The 22,188-nt window shown below is 49.4% G+C and overlaps 1 protein-coding gene across 16 annotated transcripts in view; it reads left to right on the forward strand.

Annotated features, from left to right (window-relative positions):
- Nucleotides 1–22,188, forward strand: part of MICAL2 (microtubule associated monooxygenase, calponin and LIM domain containing 2) — a 225,088-nt gene that overhangs the window by 72,449 nt on the left and 130,451 nt on the right. For all 16 annotated transcript variants that reach the window (XM_058688266.1, XM_058688267.1, XM_058688270.1 and 13 more), the window contains 3 exons: nt 14,228–14,435; nt 17,612–17,728; nt 19,339–19,440. In XM_058688266.1, the coding sequence (XP_058544249.1) occupies nt 14,228–14,435; nt 17,612–17,728; nt 19,339–19,440 (427 nt within the window). The remainder of the gene's footprint in view (nt 1–14,227; nt 14,436–17,611; nt 17,729–19,338; nt 19,441–22,188) is intronic.

Consider the following 22,188-nt stretch of genomic DNA (forward strand, 5'->3'; position numbering starts at 1 on the left):
GCTGGTAGAGGCCAAGGATGCTATTAAACATCCTACAGTTCATAGGTTAGCCCCCTGACAACAACAAATGATCCAGCCCCCAATGTCCATCGTGCCAAAGCTGAGAAACTGTGTTCTATTGGACACTCTCACTTTGGGTCACGTGGTCTTATGGGCAATGACTTCAAGATCAGAGGTCCTAGGGCATCATAGAAATCGCATAATGGCCATCACCGGATAACCTGCAACTATGGGCAGGCAGGTTATGTAACATTTCACAGCCTCCATTTCCTCATCTGCAAAATGGCGTGTTTCTAATAGTAAATGAAATCGGCATACATCACGCGTAATACGTAGCAGACTTCCGCTAAATAGAAGTTACTGTTACTGTTAAAAATCAGAATCTTTTACTCTGTTGGCTCTGTGGATCAACTACAGGGATTTCTACCTGCCTTCCAGATTTTTCTGAGTACCTGACACTCACACAACAACTTGGAAACTAAATCTCTTAACCTTTATGGGCTAAGGGTGTCTCGTATAACCCTTTCTATTCCCAGCTTCAGGACCTCTTCACCCAGCCTGAGAGTGGCTTCCTTCCAGGTTTCTGCCTCTGCTCTTTCCCAATCCCTCTATGCATGATGTGCTTGGTGAAGTCCACCCAATTCCAGAAACTTTAGTGTCTTTTTTTTTTCTTTCCTGTGCTCAAGTGGGAGTAGCTGTGGGCAGAAAATGTGGCCTGTCCATCTGTCTCCCCAGCCCTCAACATGATGCCTAGAAAAAAACTGTGTTGAGCGTTATTTGAATGAATGCATGGGCAAATGAATGATAAATATCCTTTCTTCTTGGCTCCTGGGTGGGACAGCTTAAACCTTGTCCTTGCCTACCTCAGCACTCCCCCTTCCACCCGCACCTGTGTTTGCGTTGGGGCCAGCAGTTTGTTTGTTCTATCTGAAGGGTTACGGTAATTCTTCCCGTGCAGGCTCGCAGCTATGGTGCAATACGCCTGGATCCCAGAAGTCCTGCCTTGTGTATGTGGACTTCGTCAGCCAGCCTAAGAGGGGATGCCCCCAGCCATGCCAGTGGCCCAGGCATGGCCACTTCCAGAGAGTGGGAGTCCAAGATGCCCAGGCATGCCTCCTTCTTGGTGGCAGAGAGAATTCCCCAGCAGCCCCCAGCAGGCGGTGAGGAGAGGCTTTCCAGGGATGTGCCCTTCGAGATCCTCTGATAAAGAAAACACAACATGTTCTTTGGCAGGTTGTAATCCTGGGTGGGCAGGATGGTGTAGGGTTGGAGTCTCCCAATGTCTAGACACTGTGATCTACTCCCAGTTTTGAAAACATTTTAATTACAAGCCACTTTATAGTGTCAGGTTAACCCACCTGGAAGTTACGGGGAGCTTCTGGGCGAGCTTGCTCATTTCTTTTGTGTCAGCTGCATGTGGAGTCAGAACTGCATTGGGTGAGAATGGCCCAGAAGGCATGTGTCAGATGCTGGTATCTGCTGTTATCTGCAAGCTGTGAGGCCTCTTCACTGGGGAAGGAGTCTCTCTGGAAATAGACTGGGCTGTGTCTTGTGCACATCTGGATTTGGGATTTCCCCATTTAACCTTCGGTGGGTTGGGTATGGGATATATAGCCCAATCCTGGGAGGTGGGTCAAGGTACGGGGACCATATGGATGTTCCCTTGGGATGTGTCAGGATTTGCTGTCATTCCTAACTGGCTTTGTGATACCTGAAGTTGTTTCCCCTACCTGACCCTAACCGTTTCTCTGGTGAAAGATGAAAAACCCCATACTTCTTGGCGACTTCATTTCTTTCCTTCTCCCCCAAACCTGTGCTTTGAAACAAGTTGTTTAATAGGCCACACATTTTAGATAATGTCTTCCCTCCATTGTTTGAAAAGTCCCAAGGCACATCATTGCTTACCAGCATTTCTAATCAGCCACAGATAATCTGTGTTCCCATGAAATTGATAAAACAACAACAACAACAACAACAACAACAACAACACAAAAAAAAAAACCCTGCAAAATTAAGCAAGAGGGTGGTTAGTCACTTGGGGCCAAGTTGGACGGACCTGGGTTTGAAACTTAGCTCTGCCTCTTCCCAGATAAATTTTTCAGTAGTGGGACCTTAATGTCAGTGTATCCCATGAGTTACTTTCCATCTCATTTGATAAGATAGTATGTGCACAGCCCCCAAGATAGTGTCTCAGTGAATATCGACTATGACACGGGGCGCCTCGCCTCGGTGGCTCAGTCAGTTGAGCGTCCGATCTTGGCTCAGGTCATGATCTCACAGTTCACGGGTTTGAGCCCCGCATCAGGCTCCGTGCTGGCAGCTGAGAACCTAGAGCCTGCTTCGGATTCTGTCTCTCTGTCTTGCTCTCACTCTCTGCCCCTCCCCCTACTCTATCTTTCACTCAAAAATGAATAAAAACGTTAAAAAAATTAAAAGAATATATTGACTATGATATTTTGGTTAGTGCTGCAAACATCCTGGTTTGGGGGAAACGTACGATTGGACTTGATTCATTGATTTATTGGGCGATGCAGGTCTTCTGGGTCAGTGGCTCTTCTGGCCTCTGGGGATACAGCGTGACTAAGGGAGACACGTTAGTTACCTGCTTTGTTGGAGGTTACACTGCACTGCAGGTGGAGGGAGGCACAGTGGACTAGTGAACAAATAAAAAAGACATTCTGGGTTGTGGTCAGCACCCTGGGAAAACAAGGAAACGTGAGAGTAAATGGGGTGGGGTGGGGAAGATACGTCTGAGGAATGCGATGTTTGGGGCAAGACCTGAATGGCGAGAGAAGCCTCTATACGATGTGCAACAGGGCTTCTGGGCAGCAGGAGCAGCAAGAGAAGTTCATCAGAATTCAGGAGATACTGACAATGGCATCTGGGCTTTCGTGAGTACCTCCTTGGACCCCCTAAGATAAAGGGGACGCCGAGGAAGGAAGCACCAGACAGGATGATCCAACCCAGCAGTTGGCAAAAAGTCTAAAATATTTACTGCCTGGTTCTCTGCAGAAAGAGTGTGCTGACCCCTGACAGACCGGACAGTACGCACACCTATGGCCTTGGACACAGGGCAGCTCGCGGGTGTGGGGGTCCACGGCCCGGCAGCCTTCTGGGTGCCCAGACTCCAGGCATGGCACATCTACCCTGCTAAAGCACCCTGATAAAGGCCAATACATCTGCCCCCAAGGAATGTGAAACACCCCCAGCCTTCAATCTGGCAGGATCACCGCATCCATGTCCCTGGGTGAGCTGGCCCGAGAGGTCTTGGAGGCGGAGCCCTGCTGCTTTCACTGAGAGAACTTCTGCTCAGGAGGAGGGGAGCAGGGAGGCGAGCTGTCGGTCATTGCTGTCACGTAGCGAACGCTTACCGCGTGCTCGGCTGAGTTCTGCGGTCTATTGACTCCATCCCCGCAACAACCCTAATTCCTTGTTTATGGTGGAGGAAACAGAGGTCAACCCACTGGAGCCTAATGTGCTGCTGTGCTGGAAGTCACACAGCTGGGAAATGGCCTTCCTGCCTCCCAGCCCGGGCCCCTCCCTCCAGGCCATGTGCATTGTTTCCCTGTGGAGTTCCTTGGAGGGCTGTGGGGGGAGGGGGGGGTTCACCTGTTTGCATGTGTGAATTACGTCCTGCTTAGACCCTAAGCCACATGCACCCAGCCACCTGCCTGTGTGGCTGTAGACCCTATAAAAGAGGAAGATGAAGGAAACCAGTGTGTTCTTAACAGCGTGTTCTTCTGGCATATTCTGACCTGCTGTGTCCTCCTTGGGAAACACTCTAGGGCTCTTGGCCGAGTGTTTGCTGGTCCACATATGCCTGTGGAGAGGCAGGGGTGGCCTTGTTCTCCTTGGGCCCTCGGCCCGGCTCTGGGCTGGCTGCAGAAACAGCCGCTGGGCTCAGGTAAGTAATCTCTCCTTTGCTAACCTCAGAGCAATAGGAGTCTGTGAACACGGAAGGAACACGTGGCCTTTTCTCATGCACATGCATTACCATGTCCATAGTGGCCTTTCTGTAGAGGGCAGCCCAGGACAAGGCTGCTGCCCACTGATTGGGTCAGCCTTGCTTAGCGCCGTGCGTGGTCACAGGATGAGGCGGCCCCAGTGAAGGAGTCAGAGTACCCAGGATGGAGAAAAAAAATGGGCCAGAAAGGGATAGTGAACCCAAACATGTGGGAGAGAGGTGTCAGGGAGGGCGATATGAGAAGAAAGAGCCAAGGCACCCAGGTGGCTCCGTTGATTAAGTGCCCACCTTTGGCTCAGGTCATGATCTTGCAGTTCATGGGTTCGAGCCCCGCGTGGGGCTCTGTGCTGACAGCTCAGAGCCTAGAGCCTGCTTCGGATTCTGTGTCTCCTTCTCTCTCTACCCCTGTCCCGCTAGTGTGCCCCCCCCCTCCTCAAAACTAAACATTTTAAAAAATTTAAAAAAAGAAGAAGAGCTCGATGGTAGAGTCACGGGGACCTAGTAGAGACTCCTGGCTCTGTGCTTTGTTAGCTCCGTCATCTTAGGCAGGCGTGACACGATGGACGTGAGTTTGTGCTTTGGAACTGGAAGCCTGGGTCCGAATGTCAGTTCTTCCTTCCTAACGGTGTACAACCTTGGGCACTCCACTTAGCCATTCTGTGCCGTCATTTCCAAATTTGGGGTGGTTGTGAGGTTTGCATGAGTTAACGTGTGAGATGCCCTTGGATCAGTGCTTGACACAGAATTAGAGTTCAGTAAATGCCAGCTCCATTCATTCATGTCACCTGAGGCTCAGTTCCTCAGCTGTACGCTGGGCAAAGCAATGCGGCTTTCACAATGGAAATGAATGCCTGCACCTAACACGCCGGCTGTAGGTCGGCATGTGGGAGATACAAAGTACGTTCTTCTCCTGACCTCAGGTGGCCCCAGTCATGGCACCTGTTGAGCGGAAATGTGTGTCACCAGGAAGACTGATGACTGCTGGGCACGGCCCGGGCTGGGTTCTCTGGGCTGGGAAAGTATAGGTTGGTGGATGCTCAGACTGTGTTCTGCCTTTCTCGTTGGATTGAGTTACCATGATGTTGGCCCCTTCCAGAAGTCCCCAAATCCTGGCTGGAAGGGGTGTCCTGCCATTGCTGTAGTTTTCCCGCTGGATCCTGCCAGTGCCTGCTCTTCTCCCAGCCACCTCACCAGTTAGGCCCCCAAAGGGTACTGGTCCACCCAGGGCCTGCTATGTATGCTCACCTCTCTTTTTTCTAATCCTCACCGAGCACTAGCCCTGTGCCAGGCTAGTGGCATGGGACGCAGAGGCAAGCCAGGTATGACCCTGCCTTTGAGGAGATCACAAATTAAAATTCACTGAGAACCGGAGCAAGGGAGGGCTGTTGTGGATTCCCAGTCTGCTCTCTCCATGCCCCTGTCACCTGCGGTGGTCTCTGTGGCCCAGTGACCAAACGCATGGTCTCCGGAGCCGAGTGCCTGGCTTCAAGTCCCGGCTCTGCCTCTTACTAGCTACAGCTGTGACATTGCCAAGACAGGTACAGGTGTCCCTGAATGAAGGACGGTGAGTGCTGACTATTGTTGTGTAATGTGGGGACCCCTACCTGACTGGACTTACAGGTTCTAAAAGCCTTAGCAAAAAGAGAAAGTGGTAACAGTGACCTAGCATGTCTATTTCTGGATCCCGGATGGTTTGTGTATCTTAGCCCTACTTTTCCCCCACACGTGGATTATAACCCGCCTGAGATTTCTTAGCTTTGAGTATATCTGGCCTCAGCCCATTGGAGAAGGCTCCTTCCCCTGTTCTTCCTCAAGGAATGTGAGATTCCTCCACACCCTTTTTGGGGGGGGGGGTCATGGAAGGGCCTGGGACTTCTGTTCTTAGGGAGAAGAGGGAGCCAAGACAGCCGCCTGCTCGGCCCCAGACCCGCACCTTGACTAGAAACTCCTGGCTGCTCACTGCACACACCAAGATGCTGGCACCAGAGCCCAGGGGACGAAAATGCACGGGTCAACTAGAAGAAAGACCAGTGAGGGAGAGCAGACTGATAGGCTACAAGGAACAAAAATCGTGTAATTTGTCACATCAAATATATTTAAGATATGTGCATTTCTTTGTCTGTGAATTGTATCTTAAAAAACAAAAAGGGTTTGGGGGCACCTGGGTGGCTCAGTTGGATGAGCATCTGACTTCGGCTCAGGTCATGATCTCACAGTTCATGGGTTTGAGCCCCACATCGGGCTCTGTGCTGATAGCTCAGAGCCTGGAGCCTGCTTCTGATTCTGTTTATCTCTCTCTCTCTGCCCCTCTCTCCCAAAAATAAACATTAAAAAAAGAAAGTGGGGGGGAGCATTGAACACATCTCAAACTCCAATCAGTGACATCCTCAAGTATTTGGAAGGAAATGTACTGATTCTGCAATTTAGTTGGAATGCACCAAAAAAATAAGTTGATGAATGGGTAGAGGGACGGACGGATGAATAAATGTGTGATAAAGCAAGGAGAGCAAAATGTAATTATAGAATCTAGGTGGTTGGTACTTGTTTGTTCACTAAAATTCCTTCAGCTTTTCTGTGTATTTGAAAACCTTTGGGAAAATGTTGTAAAGAAAATACTATAAAGCTATAAGATTACAAACAGGAAAAAAAAAAGAGCCTACAATAGAACAATATACATGTACATCTGGAAATATTTACCAACATTTAAAATGCTGTTTGACTCAGTGCCTGGGTGGCTCAGTTGGTTAAGCGTCCGACTTCAGCTCAGGTCATGATCTCACAGTTTGTGCATTTGAGCTCTGCGTCAGGCTCTGTGCTGACAATTCAGAGCCCGGAGCCTATTTTGAATTCTCTGTCTCCTCTCTGTGCCCTTCCCTGTTCACACTGTCTCTCTCTCAAAAATAAATGTTAAAAAAATTTTTAAATGCTGTTTGGAAAGTTGGATGTTAATATGAAGAAAAATAAAACTAGGCCTACATATTGTTTTGCAATAGATGCCCTTTTTTATATTAGAAAAAAATATATTTTCTACTTTATATGTTTATGTATCTTATATGTTTTATATATAATTTTTTTTTTTAAGGGAAGAATGTTCCAGACAGGGGGCAAAGCAAATGAAAAAGGCCCTGTGTGTACATAGTGAGGCCATTATGGCTGGAGTGCAGAGAAGGAAGGAAGTGTGGTAGGAGCAGAAGACAGGAGAAATTAGAGGGCAAGGTCTTACAGGGCCTCAAGGCCATGATAAGGTCTGATTTTGAGCTCTTTGTGCCACGGGAAGACCTCGAGGTTGTGAGCTGGGAGTGAATGATCTGACTTCAGAAGGCCCTTTCCACTCCTTCGGGGGAGGGACTGTAAGGGAACAAGGGTGGAAGCTGGGCTGCCCACTCCCTCCAAACCCTCCCATTTTCTGGCCCAAACCTCGGTGTGCCATTTCTCCAGTGTCCACATCCTCGGGTGGACACTCATGGACCCTCTCCTAGAGGGACTTCTTTTATGAAAGTCACCCGTCTGTCCCTCCAGCAAGGTTCTGCAGTCTTCACAGGTAATCCCCAAACAATGCAGCATTCATGATCTCCGTTTTATTTTTTCTCTGGTCCCAGCCAGCTGGTCTCTGAGGTTTCTCTCGTATCCTCTGCAATCCCACAGGGTGCTCAGCGATCCTCACATGTTTTAGTGGAGGAGGGGACATGTTAACAATAGACCACTGAGCACCTCCCGGAAACCTGGAAGAGGTAATATATAAGCTTATGACTTCAAGCATGGACTCTGGAGTCCCAGGTCAGCTCCTGCTCTAGTTCTGGGACCCTGGTCACGTCCTATAAGCTTCCCAAACTCCAGTTTCCCAGTGCCAGATAGTAATGAATATGCCTAACTCAGGGTTTCGGTAGGAATGAAATGAGACACATTTCTTACAAAGGGCTTAGCACTGTTCCTGCACGTTGTAAGCAGGCAGCAAGTGCGGGCTCTAGTTTTTATTGTTGCTGTTGGGAAGCCTGTGATTACTGTTGCTTTTCCCAACATGGGAGGTACAGGCACCAACAAAGGTGGGACAGAGTTGGCACTGTTGATTAGGCACTTCAACATCTGCAGAGGAAGGGTCCTGTGCTGTCCTGCCAGCGGGGGCTGGATGGGGCCTGGCACGCATGCCCTGACTTCAGGGTGCTTGTGCCCAAGCGGGGAAAGACTGTGACGTATGACCAGCACCCAGAGGCAGGCGGCACCACCTTGAGACCAAAGCCCCGATACAAGCGGACTCACAAGGCCAAGGGGCAGAATGTTTGCAAATGTTTGTAGACCCTGTGGTGGTTGGTCGCAGGTGCACCTCACAGCGCTGGCTCGAGCTAGAAAGGAAGGACCGGGAGGAATGGAATGTTTCTCAGAGGCATTTGTATTATTATTTTTATTTTTATTTTTATTTTTTTCAGAGCAGGCAGGGAGAGCAGGATATCTTTTTCCTTTTCCTTTCTGTGAATTTCTGAGGTTAGTGAGTGGTGTTCATTGTTACTCAGGAATAACTGGGTGTGACCCAGATACAGGAGAGCCAGACCGGGGCGGGGCCTGTCAAGTCAGATGAGATTTAGCTCCCTGCCCAGAGTGCCCCTTGAAATCCCCGGCAAGAGCCCCTGTCTGACCACCCAACCCACGGAGACTCCTCCATGGCTAGAAACTGAAGTGGCTACGTCTCTCCACTTAGTGCTGCCCTGCGGAATGGGGGTGTGAGGCCAGGCCCCTGCCGCAAGCCCCCCCATATTAGCGTGTGGGTGGCACTTGGGATGGCAAAGTCTCTGTCCTGTGATTCTGAGATGAGCTGTTTTCACCCATGGTAACCCAGTAACAGGGCCTTCCTGCCTGGGTTCAGATAAGCGCTTTTCCTAAGGGCCAGTGAAGCTGGGAAGCCACATGAGGAAGTGGGGCGGTATGTCCCTGGAACCAGAGCGCTGCCCCAGAGAACCGGCTCCCCCCAGGAAGATGGCACCATGCCTCACCTCCCATCGCTCGGCTCTCTGCCAGGGTTGCCAGCCCCCCAGGTGCACTGGAGAAGGCTTGCATTGTCCGTGGCCAAACCCCTCACTGCCAAGGCACCTGCCAAGTTGGCTTCCTGGACTTGCACGAGCTCAAGGTCCATCCGGCCCGTAAACTCCCACCCCAGGGAAGCATAGGAGGCTCAGCCCAGACCCAGGCCTGTAGGCCTTCTGGGCACCCAGCCTGAACCCCAGCTCCGTTCAGCAGGCCGAGGTGTGCCCCACACAGGGAAACGGTGAAAAGCCACCTTCCTTCGTCCTGACCACACCCCTTACCGCACCCCTGAGGTCTGCTTTACTGTCATGTCAGATACGTGGTTCTGAGCACAGGTCTTGGACCCCCGTTGCCTCCGTTTGTATCCAAACTTGACCACTTACTCATCCCGTGACCGACCCGAGGGACTTTCTTCCTGTCTTTTGCTCCCATTTCTTAGCTCAAAAATGGTGATACTAAGGGCACCTGGACCAAGCGACTTCACTTTTTCTGTTCCCCAGTTTGCTCACTCACCGAGCTGAGATGATGAGGACACTGACCACACAGGGCCGTGGGAACGACAAAATACATAAAGTGATCAGGACAGTGCCTGGCAAGTAGAAAGTCCTGGGCCCATAGAGTTTAGATGCCGTACTCCTCCTTTTCAACAAGGTGCAGAGCGCTGGGGAAACGCAGGCCCCGGCCTTCCTGCCGCCTCCGGGTGCTGGCTTTCCGTGCCCCTCCTCACTGGAACGTCTGCACACAGAGCCCCCAGGGAAACTGGAGGCAGAGTTCAGAAGCGGAAATCAAACCTCCAGACTGCTAACCCCTGGCTTAGCCCCTGGTCCCCTCGGCACTTCCCTTGGGGGACTGAATACCTTTAGCATTCTTGGCATGGTCCCAATACACCCACCCGCTTGTGGATCGGAGCATGCATCATGCCATCAAGAAGTGGGTACTGCCTGCTCGGCTCCTCTTGGATCGTGAGAGAGTCTTGTGTGGCTGAGGCTGCCCCAGCCCTGTGCCCGAAGCATGATCGGTGCCTCGACTGTGGGCTAGTCTGCTCGTCCCCCGTTCCCACCCCTTGATAAGTAAGAGCTGATTTTTCCATGTGGTGTTTGTCTCTCCACGAATGCACTGCCAAGCTTATCTATACAATGGATTTCCTGCTGGTGTTGGGTCTGCCCCACTCCCCACTGGGTAATAAATCGATGTCGCCTGAGCACGCAGATCTGCTGACGTCCGTAATGCTGGTGGCCTTGGCAGACCCCAGCTAACCCCCGCCTGGGTGGGAAAGGCAGACATAAACCCTGGCTGACATGAACCGCAGATCCCAGTTACTGATAGAGAGCCAGAACTGGGTGGGCGGGGTGGGTGTGAGAAGTTCGTGTGCATCTACCAACTGTTTATCGAGGCCGCCTGTGTGCCAGGCCATGTACTGGGCTCTGAGCATAACAGAAATGCAGGGGACACAGGGAGAGAGTTTGAGGAGCACCCACGCTGGCCTGGGAAACATGCAGATCATTATAACGTCAGAGCCTAGCTCTGGGGTAACATTTAGCATGGACCCTGTGGACAGAATGTACCGTGTCACTTGGGACTCGAGGAAGGCCTCGGGGCTGAGTCCTAATGAAAAGTTTTCTTTCCTTGGCACCCGGTCCTCAGCAGCGAGAGCCCAGACGGATCTGGGAAATGTGGAGAGTTTTTCACATTGAGTTATCATGAGCCTTTGCGTCTGGGGTCTGTTTGCACTACACCCAACATCCGGAGCATCACCTGTGGGCACGCTGGGGAAGCCTCCTTCTCTCCTGTCCTCTGCCCAGGCCCGGGGCAGTTGCACTTTGTGGCCTCTAGTCAGAACTCCCAAGTTCCCATGTTAATCATAACAAGTGTGTTCCGAGAGGAACCGGCCCGGCCCCTGCCGGCAAGCCTTCTCTCCTGTCTTGATAACATCTGCACCAAATTTGCTCCCTTTATATAATTGGGCCCGTTGGCATTTGCTTTGACTTTAGATTACAGTATGCCTGGTGTCTCTGAAATTTCAGGCCCAAAGTATGTGCTGGGGCCCAGAGTGGTGGGAAAACTGACCTTTTGCCGGTGGGATTTCAGGTTTAGCTGGGAGGGTAAGAAACAATACCCTGGCTACTGGTTGCATGAAAAATGCACAGCAGCCCCTGCCCCACCCCCCGCCTCACCCCACTGGTGGGAAAGGGATCTCCTGCCTTGCTCTGGGAGTGGTGCTGGGTCAGGCCTGGTGGATAGAAGGGTGCAGGTGGGCTCCTCCTCCTCCTCCTCCTCCTCCTCCCCATCTTCCCCCACATCCTCCCACCCCCACACCATCCCTGGCTTTGGAGTGACAGCACTCAGCAAACAGAAGAAGATGCACTAATGGTAAAGAAATGCAGTGAATCCAGGCTTAACCCCAAAGCCAACCTCAGAGTGTCAGGGTTCGGAATCTTACTTTGAAATGCCCGTCATGGTCTGGCCAAGGCAAGCCAGAGGAGCTGTTTGGGATGTGAGATAAGGAGTGGGGGTGGTGGCTCTCCCCAGTGTGCTCTAACCAGAAAGGAAGCAAATGGATTTGCACGCCTGTTCCCCGACATCTCTGGAGTGAGTCGTATCTCAGTGGTGACTTCATTTCCCCTAATGGGGTTTCTGCAAACTCTCTGGAAGGTTCCAGCTGGTAAGCCACGCTGATTGTGGTGTGGGAGTTTGTGATATGCTTGTTTGCACTTGCTCTTTGAGACCCCAGAGGCCCCAGATGAGTGATAACTGGATGATGGAATATTTGCTAGGGGAAGGGACGTGCATTTTTCAAAGATAAGGTTTGATCCTGAGCAGAAGGGAAGCTTCCAGATGCCTCTGACATGTTGAGCAGTGAGGTGTGGGTGGGTACAGATCTCTTTCCCTGTTGCCTTGCTGGGGTATCCGCCCCAGGTGCACTCTTGCCTCTTGAAGGTGCTTCAGGGACCGCCCAAGGGCAGGGCGGGGTGCTGCCCCGGGGTCTCTGACTCTTTCAGCCAAAACACTGTCGTTTTCCTGTCTGGATGGTTCTGGCACTCCCTCGTGATTTTGTTTAAATGGAAGGGCTTTTGCCCAGTGTAACCAATGAGGTCATTACATGTTGTCCCTTCTCTCGTAACAGGCTGTAGCTTCCTTGGGGAAGGGCCCTTGTCCTGTTCAACACTGCAGCGTCCATTGAAACCTAGTGTGGGACTCGTATAGAATCCCGTCCTGTCACCTCCGCTCACCACGGCCTGCAGGACCAAGGCCATACTCCTTCACTTACTGTTTCAGACCCTTAGCATCTGGCTCCAGACTGACTCTCATCTCTTCTCCCTCCTTCCTTTCCCTTCCCTCAAAGTACCCTTCTCTACCCACCTTAAAGAACTTCTTTCTTTTTGAATGGATGCTCCCCTCTGCTGCAACGTTCTTTCTTCTTTTTATTCCTGGTAGAAGTCGTACAGCAATAGGAGCTCAGCCTGATGGGCTCTGGAGTGAGACCACCTGGGTTTGCATCCTGATTCTATCCCTTCGGATCTGGGAAGCCAGGAGCCAGTTCCCTCGCTGCGTTGTGCCTCAGTTTTCCCATCTGTGAAATGAGGATGACAATAGTTTCTTCCTCTCGTGTCTGTGGTGAGGAGGAATCACTAACCACAGAGGGCTCTGGTTACTTACTCCAGAAGTCTGAGTTTGCCACTAGGCTCAGGCTCCCTTGAAGACAGGGACTGGGGCTCAGCGAATAACAGAGTCTACACTAGTGTGTACCAAATTCCATACCATATGCTTTTTCTTCTCATGCAAGCATTTTCTTAAGATATGACTCGCACACCATATCAGTCACCCTTTTTAAAGTATGTAATTCAATGGTTTTAATGTAGTCACAAAGCTGTGCAAGCACCACAACTATCGAATTCTTGAATGTCTTACCACCATAAAAAGAAACCGCATGCCCATTATGGGTCATTCCCCACCCCACCCCCGTTCCCAGGCAACCCCTAATCTACTGTCTGCCTCCCTGGATTTGCCTACTCTGGACATTTTACATAAATGGAATCATACGATATGTATCCCCTTGGGTCTGATGTCGTTTGTTTGGCATGACGTTTTCAAGGTTCATCCATATATCAGTACTTTGTTCCTTTTCATAGTTGAATAAGCCATTGTATCAATAGACCACATTTTGTTTATTCATCAACTGATAGACATTTCGGTTTCTATTTTTTGGCTCTAATGAGTCATGCTGCCGTGAACATTCATGGGCACGTTTTTGTGTGAACATATGTTTTTACTTCTCTTGGGTATAAACATGGGAATAGAATTGCTGGCTCATATGGCAGCTCTATGTTTAACTTTTTGAGGAGCTGCCAGACTGTTCCAAAGCATCTGTACCATCTTGCAAAGCATCTGCCTGCCAGTAACGTATGTGGGTTTCAATTTCTCCACTTCTTCACCAACACTTGTTTTTGTCTGAACTTTTTGATTATAGTCATCCTAGCAGGTATGAGGTGGTATCTCGTGTGGCTTTGATTTGCATTTCCTTGATGGATAAGGATATTGAGGATCTTTTCACGTGCTTGTTGGCCATTTGTATATCTTCTTTGAGAAAGCGTCTATTCAGATTATCCCCTGTTCCTTAATTGGGTTGTTTGTCTTTTTTTTTTTTTTTATTGGCGAGTTATAAAATTCTTTATATATTTTGGATACCAGTCCCTTACAAGATAGACGATCTACAGATATTTTCTCCCATCTGGGGGTTGTCTTTTCACTTTTTTTTTTATTATGGCCTTTGAAACACAAAATCTTTTAGGAATAAAGTCCAATTTATCTCTTCATTTGTTGCTTGTGCTTTTGGTGTCACATCAAAGAAATCATTGCCTAATCCAAGGTCACAGAGATGCACCATAAGCTTTTTTAATGGAATCTTCTTTTCAATAATTCCCCAAGGAAAGAGCAGTAGACCCATTCACAGATGAGGAAGCTAAGGTATCAAATGCCAGAGCTGGGATTTAAGCCCAGTTCAGTCTGACTCGGAACCTCAAGTGTATCTGTGCTCCCAAGTCCTTTTACTTCTGTGTCCTTTGTAGGGTGTGGCACAGTGCCTGGTTAGGCCCACAGATAATGTACCTCGGGTGGATGAATGGCAGGTCCCAAAAAGGTGCTTGGTTTGTACTTGCTGGTTGATTTGCGTGGACCAGTTAGGTGTTGACTAGGAGTTTGTGTCCACAATGCTAGAGATCACTGAGTGTTTCTCTCTTACCTCTGCAGTGTCTCATTGTTGGGGGAGGACCATGTGGTTTGCGCACTGCCATTGAACTTGCCTACCTAGGGGCCAAAGTGGTTGTGGTGGAGAAGAGGGACACCTTCTCCAGGAACAATGTGCTGCACCTCTGGCCTTTCACCATCCATGACCTACGGGGACTGGGAGCCAAGAAATTCTACGGGAAGTTCTGCGCTGGCTCCATTGACCACATCAGTGAGTAGAGCCAATGGTGGCACCCCATTCAGGGAGGGGTCTGACCCTGGGTGGGGCACATCTCTCCACACTAAGGAGTCTCCAGGATGTTCCAGCTTACAAGTCCCTGGGGGATCCATGCATTCAACTGGCAACATTTCACGAAGGGCTTGCTTTGTGCCTCGTGCTGGATCTATGCTGGGTATGCCCCACAGAGCAGTAAGCACGTCTTGTTCACCAGAGTATCTCCAGGGTGTAAAAGAGTTCTTGGCACATAGTAGATGTCTGGTAAACTTCTGTTGAGTGAATGAAGTGTGGGAAACCGAAACAGAGGCAAGTGACATGGTCTGCACTCTCAGAGAGCTCACCGATCTTGTCAACAATAAACTGCACTTTAATAGAGTAGCCAGACTTGCTGGAGGAGTTCAGAAGAGGGAGGCACACAAAACCATTAAGTGGGCCTCTTAGATGTTATGTTGTGGTGCTGGGGGAAGCCACGGCAGGTTTTAGAAGAGAGGAATGACACAATCGGCAGATCCCGTACCAAGTTTCCTTGAGTTATTCCAGGCCCTGGGCCAGCCCTGTAAGCTTAGCATGCTCGGGTAGGGCAAGGTGAGCACTGAGGCCCTTTGGCTCTGCATTCCTCAGGCCTGGGTCTCTCCAGGCAAGATCTGTGCAGACCAGCTATAGGACAGACTTCCCCTAATGCTTAACAGGGAGGAGGTCTTTAGCCACCTTGTATATAAGACTGTGACCCATAAAAGTCAGGGAGATTAACACTATGGGGAGAGTTCAAGGGTTTGAACAGATCTGGGCCCCAAATTGGTCTTGCCCATTTGCTGTGTAACTTGGGTCAAATTCCTTAACCTTCCTCAAGCCCCAAGTTTTGTCTCCCGCACATGTGATTAATGCCTGCCTACCAGGACCAGGATTAAGTGAGGTCAAGTTTGTGATGTGCTTCTCACTGTGCCTGGCAAGTAGTAGGTACTTGGGAAGTGCTTTGCATCCGCTGGTGTGCAGTGAGCAAGAAGCGGCCGGGGTCCCCAACTTGAGGGTTCAGTCTCTCAACCAGTGGGCGGGAGGAGAACCCTGAGAGCCACGTTCTCATGAGGACAGGAGCCGACGGGAAAGGGCGTGGGGCTCAGAGGAATGACTGGAGACAATGGTCAACCACATAGGGTGTAATTTAGTCACAAGTAAAGAGAACCTATCAGCAGTGGCCCCACACTTTATTCCCACTCTGGGATGAGAAAATTCCAGGAGTCCATTGGAAAGAAATTTGGATTTGCTCATAAGGCTGCATTGTCAGCTTTCAGGGTATTCCCTACCACCCACAGAAGAATTTTTGTTGGTTACCAACCCAGGATGACAACATTGAGTGCCACTCTCTCATCAAGGCTTCCTGAGAGGCAGAGCTGGGTCCTTGTGAGGGCCCCAGTCTGTTGGGCTGCCTTCCCTGTGGGCCAGGAGCCCCTCTGTGCCCCATTGGTGGGGCTCCAATTTAACCCCTAGTTCTTGGAAAAGTCCCAGTATGCAGAAACACTGGCAGGACTCTGGATCCCAGCTTCTGGCATTCAGGGCGCTCATTGCCAAGAGCAATTCCAGTGCCTGTGAGAAGGGAGGCAGGGAGAATTTTTTGAACACCTAATGTGTGCTGGAACAGGATAGATTAGCAACCTTGAAATGATGAGGAGAGACCTGGCCTGTTTCCAGGCAGGAAGGGGGATTGGATTCTTTGAGCCCCAGCTGATTGGCTTCTTTCCAGACCAACCGTGGCCTCCGGTCCCAGTGGCGCCCCAGCCCTCAGCACTGCTCAGCAATTCTCCATGGTCCTGTGTCAGCATCCTCCTCCAGTCCCCAGGCGGCTGCTCTGAACCTCCACCACAGCCGCCTCCTTCTGAGCAGATGGCCTTCCTCCTGTGCTCTGGGGGAGAGAAGCCACTGGCGGGTACTCCTCAGTCCCAGCCCCCTCCTTCCTCCTGCACTCGCTTCCACCCCAGTACCCATTCCTTCCTCTTGCCCCATGTAGGAGGCAGAGCTGGCCGCTCAGGTCCCCTCTCTCCCTCCTGGCTTCCTGCTCCCCCAAGCCCTCTGTTATTTCCTTTACCGTTTTCTATTTCAAAACATTTATTCTAGAAAGGGAGGATATAGACTTTGTCTGTGCCTCTCCTGTTCATGCCTCCTTCCTTTGTAATCTGACTTCTCCCCCACCACCCTGCCAAAGAGATTTCCACAGAGATTTCCACCCCCAGGAAGCCTCCTAACTCCCAAGCGCCTCTTTGTAATCCTTAATCTGTCTTTGGGGATCTGGTATTCTCCTGGTTTCCGGGACTGCAGCTCAGACGCTGTTCTGCCGCTCCCCTGCCCCCAATCACCATGCTCTGACCCAGTCTGTTTACATGTGTTTCCTCCACTAGAGTGAGTTCCATATCTCTTGTGCCTCCCATGGCACCTGGCCCATTGCAGATGCTCAGTAAATGTTAAATGAACAAAGCCCAATAAATACAGAGGGACCCACAGAAAGTTTCTTGCTCTATAGAAAAATATTTGGAGACATCCCCACGTGTGCTGAATGGCAGGGCCAAGGGAGAGATAGGAGGTGACACTTACTGGGAAAGTTTAGAAGAGTGGGTGGGAGGTGAATTATCACGAGCCCAGTTCCATAGGGAGAATTCCCCAGCCGCCCCTGACCGTGGGTGGCTAAGAGCTTAGGCTCAGTCTGCCATGAGATGAACCATTTTATCACTGACTTTACTTGTGACCATTTACTCTCTTTGTCTACTCCCCTTTCCATCTCTACCTTGTCAAACTTACAGCCTATCTCAGGAAGGAGGCAGGAAAGAGAGAGCCTCCATTATTATGGCATTATCTAAAAGCTAGAGCACAGTGTAGGAATCAGACAGATCTGGGTCCACATTGTAGTTTTGCTGCTGTGTCACCTTGAGCAAATCACTTCACCTCACTGAGCCTCAATTTCTTATCCATTAAATGGGAATAATTATCCCAAAGGGTCACAATAAGGGTTAAGTGAGAAAACACCAAGTGGCTGTCACATAATTAGTTCTCGGTAGTGATCATGGTTGGTACATGACTATGCGCAGAGATCATCAAGGAGTGATTATATAGTACCCTGTATGCAGGAGGCACTCAAGCACTACTGCTGACACGTCTTCTCTTTCCCCTTTCCTTTCTAATAGGTATTCGTCAGTTGCAGCTCATCCTATTCAAGGTGGCCCTGATGCTGGGCGTTGAAATCCATGTGAATGTGGAGTTTGTGAAGGTTCTAGAACCTCCTGAAGATCAAGAAAATCAAAGTACAGTATACTTTTCCTTTCATATCTAGAAATCAGATATCACAAAATGGAAATCACATTTGTAGTTCTCAGAGGATGTTTCTGTAAGAGTTATTCTTGTTGGGGACTGTTTGGTATAATTCCGTCAAGGATATTTTACCTTTTTGGACCAGGGCTACCTACCACTTTAGTTTTTCTCTTCTTCCCCCCGGGGGATTGGTTATGCCATTAAACCTGTAATTTTGCTACCCTGTCACTAGGGGGAAGTAATTTGACAAATGAAGTAATAAGTAATTAGGATAGAAGACCTACATTTGGTTGTTTGAAAAAGTTCATTCCTATGCTCTTCCAGCTATGTGGGAAAACACACAGTTACTTGGATATTTTGTACCCATATAATATTTTATTTTTTTATTTTTTATTTTTTTTATTTTTATTTTTATTTTTTTAACGTTTATTTATTTTTGAGACAGAGAGAGACAGAGCATGAACGGGGGAGGGGCAGAGAGAGAGGGAGACACAGAATCGGAAACAGGCTCCAGGCTCCGAGCCATCAGCCCAGAGCCGTCAGCCCAGAGCCGTCAGCCCAGAGCCTGACGCGGGGCTCGAACCCACGGACCGCGAGACCGCGACCTGGCTGAAGTCGGACGCTTAACCGACTGCGCCACCCAGGCGCCCCGCCCATATAATATTTTAAAATCCAGTGAGAAATGTGAAGCTTCTAGAGAAAATATGAAATAAGTGCTCATGATATAATTTGGCATATAATATTTTTAAGCCTTACTAAAGTATAATTTACAAACCACAGACTTCGCCCATTGTGGGTGTCTTATTATTTAGTAATGCTTCCCTTTCTCCTTTAATATGTTTATGTAAATGCTGATCTCTCACACACCACGGACAGAGACTTTGTTCCTGATGCCTCTGCATCTTATTATCAAAATCTTCTGCTGAGGCAGGACCTTCAGTTTGGGCAACTTAATGTCAGAGACCTCAGAGCTCCATGTGCTTATTCAGTTCTGACTTCTCCTGTCCTCAGCCCAGGATATTTGAAAATTTAGAAGAGGCTTTAGGTGGCTTTGGTAGCCTCTCTCAAACCTCTGGTGGATGTTAACTCCCAGTTATGGGTGACCAGCAAGATTTTACCTGAAAATGTTATCATAGAAGGCTGTGTACTGCCTTCTGTACTGTGTACAGAACATTCTGACCATAATGAAGTGGCAATTCAAACTGGTTTCTACACCCTGCACATCAGTCTGGGTCTGGTCAGTAATGGGAGGGCAAGGAGGAATATAGGGGAAGATGAAGAGAGCAAGGTAGAAAACACTGGGAAAAATAAGGTTCAAGTAAGACTAGTTTAAGAATCACTGAGGATAGTCTCCCAACCTGCACAGAAACCAGTTACATCAAGCATAGGGTTGACGCTGCTGGTTTACTTTGTCCCGGATTGAATTGATATTAAAGCCAGAAGGAGTCCAGATGAGAGTATGAGTTGGGATGACTCTGGGTCTTTCCTCTGGCAGCTCTGTCTGGGGTGCCTACACCTAGGGGTATTATCCATTTTTCCTGGCCGACACCAAGAGGCCTCCCACCTTTCTCTGCCAACTCAAATCATTTTTCTGTTCTGGCAGAAATCGGCTGGCGGGCAGAATTTCTCCCTGCGGACCACGCTCTGTCGGACTTTGAGTTTGACGTCATCATTGGCGCTGATGGCCGCAGGAACACGCTGGAAGGTGAAGACTGTTCCTGGAGCTGAGGAAGGGGGTATGGGAGTGAGGGAGGGGGCAGTGCAGAAAAGCGAGATGGCACGTGCTAAAGCTGGGTGGGGCCTTCACAGAAGGGCAGATTGTCCTGCTGTGCCTGAGGCTGAGCATTTCATTGTCTCTGAACCTCACTTTTCCCACCTGGAAGATGTAGATAACAGAATCTTCTCAGAGCATCGTTTTGAGGGCTAAGAAAGGACTCACATGTAAAAGTGTTTTATAAAGATAAAGTGCCAGGGAAGTTCAAAGTCAGCATACAATTACTGAGCACGTGTCAATGTGCAATCCATGGCACTAAGAACTTTCATACCTCCTCTAAGACAGCCGTTCTTCTACTATGAGTGTGTTCTTTCACCGTCACGTGTAATGCTCCAGAAGAAGGAGCCCATCTCTTTTTGTAACTTTTCAGCACACTCACTGCTGGGCAGTAAGATCTGTTTTCCCCAGACTGTCAAAGTGCAAAACCATGCTTCCCTGAGTTCTGAAGTTGGAAGCATAACACGTTTTCTTGGAGTAAGGGCTAATCAGGTTGGGAGAGGAGCACCACTGCCAGAAATGCCTTCAGTCACCTCCCCCTCCACCCGCCCCCTGCCGAGATTAATTGGTGCGTAGGTTGTATGGATTTGCACTAACTGTATCCGCGTGAGACCACAGATGGTGGACAAAATGGCCTCACATGGCATCTCTTAGACTGTGGCTACATCTGCTCTTCAAGCTTGCCCTGCTTAAAGGCTGCAGGCTGCAGAGGTCTGACCGGGAGGGCATCTCCTCTGAGGGCAGAACTCACTCCCTGAAAGACGGTCGATGTTGGAGCCTTCCAGAGGTGTGGTCTGCCTAGCTGGGCCCTACCACTTGCTGGACCATGAGAGCCCTTCCCCACTCCCCTGCCTCTCTCTTCTCCTCCATCCCTACACGTGCCCCATCCCTGCAATCAATAACCAATACCTGACAAAGACCTTTTAAGCTGCTAACCTGGATATTGTGCCATTAGCATTTATGGGGATATTTTGGTGGTTTGGTAAAACTGTTAAGTCTGAATATTTGCAAATCCAAAATCCACACCCTGTCTGAGTATAGTTTGGCATTTCGTGGACAGGAAAAGAAAGGTAAGAAGGAGAAGAGCCACTTAGGCAGCCTAGCACCAAATAAGTAGACCTGCAGCCGGGTTTTTCCATATTGACACCGTTGGCATTTGGAGCCACATCATTTTTTGTCCCGTGCACAGTAGGATGCTTAGCATCCCTGGCCTCTCCCTGCTAGACACCAGTAGCACCCCCAAGTTGTAGCCACTGGAAATGTCTCCACACTTTGCCTAACTGGGGGCCAAGGTCACTCCCGGTTAAGAAATACCAGACTAGACCATCATGGCCATTTCTGATCATGTCGATAAAAGTCTAATGAAGGATGACTTAAAAGAGGAGGAACTGAGATAAAAACCCAAGGTTTCCAGTCCAAGGGATTTTTGACCGAAGTTTGGGAATGCGCATGAGGTTTGCGTATACTGCGAGCAAATGTGGGGGGAGTTATCAGGGGAGGCTGAAGATAGAGGCATGTCCGCCAAGCCTGCTCATGTGATGAGCGCCTTGAGTTAAGCAAAGTGCACGGCATCTGGGGCAGAGGGAAAACTGGGGACTGTGGGCTAGCCAGCTGCTAGAAAGAAAGGGGGTTGGCAGAAGAATGAAGTCTGACCAGCTGCTTGGGGTCCTCTCTGTCACCGCCATTAAAAAGCTAAACCACTGACACAAGCACCCCAAGGAATCATCGTACCAAATCAATTGCAAGTTAAAATTTTGTCTACTCATTCTATATTTATTGAGCATGGACCGTGTGCCCGTCACTGGAGACTAGAAATAGAAAATTTGTTAAAATCCCCATCCCACGGGAGCGCCTGGGTGTCTCAGTCAGTTAAGCGTCCGACTTCGGCTCAGGTCATGATCTCACAGTGTGTGGGTTCGGGCCCCACATTGGGCTCTGTACTGACAGCTTGGAGCCTGGAGCCTGCTTCAGATTCTGCGTCTTCCTCTCTCTCTTCCCCTCCACCGCTCACTCGCGCTCTCTCAAAAATAAATAAACATTTAAAAAAATTTTTTTAAGTTTAAAATCCCCATCCCACAGGAATTGAGTCTCATAATCCTTTTCAAAGGGGGGAAAACATGAAGAATGCTAACAATATAGTCTTAATCGTCAAGTTCAAAGTGCATGTGTCATGAATGTACCTAGCAACAGCGCCTAACAAATCTTTATCTTTTTCATTAAAAAAAATTTTTTTAACATTTATTTATTTTTGAGAGACAGAGACAGAGAATGAGCAGGGGAGGGGCAGAGGGAGAGGGAGACACAGAATCCAAAGCAGGCTCCAGGCTCTGAGAGTCAGCACAGAGCCTGATGCAGGGCTCGAACCCACGAACCGTGAGATCATGACCTGATCCGAAGTCAGGCACTTAACCAACTGAGCCACCCAGGCAACCCCCTAACAAATCTTTAAAAGGATGAGCTCTCGGATTGCCTTTAGGAAGATCACTTTGGCCTTTTGTTTGTAGAAGCCTAACCAGAATAATTGGTCCTATAGATTTCAGGAAAAGAAAAAGTCCCACTGACTTAGGCCTCTGGTGATGTGTTTCTTCCTCAGGTACAAACCTTGACATTTCCACCTGCCCTTATTCTCTACAGATGCAGAATTCTGGTTTCAGGGGCCCGTGAGGCATCTGAGAATAGCTT

Source organism: Neofelis nebulosa, chromosome 10, assembly GCF_028018385.1.
Source record: "Neofelis nebulosa isolate mNeoNeb1 chromosome 10, mNeoNeb1.pri, whole genome shotgun sequence".
NCBI classification, from domain to species: Eukaryota; Metazoa; Chordata; class Mammalia; order Carnivora; family Felidae; genus Neofelis; species Neofelis nebulosa.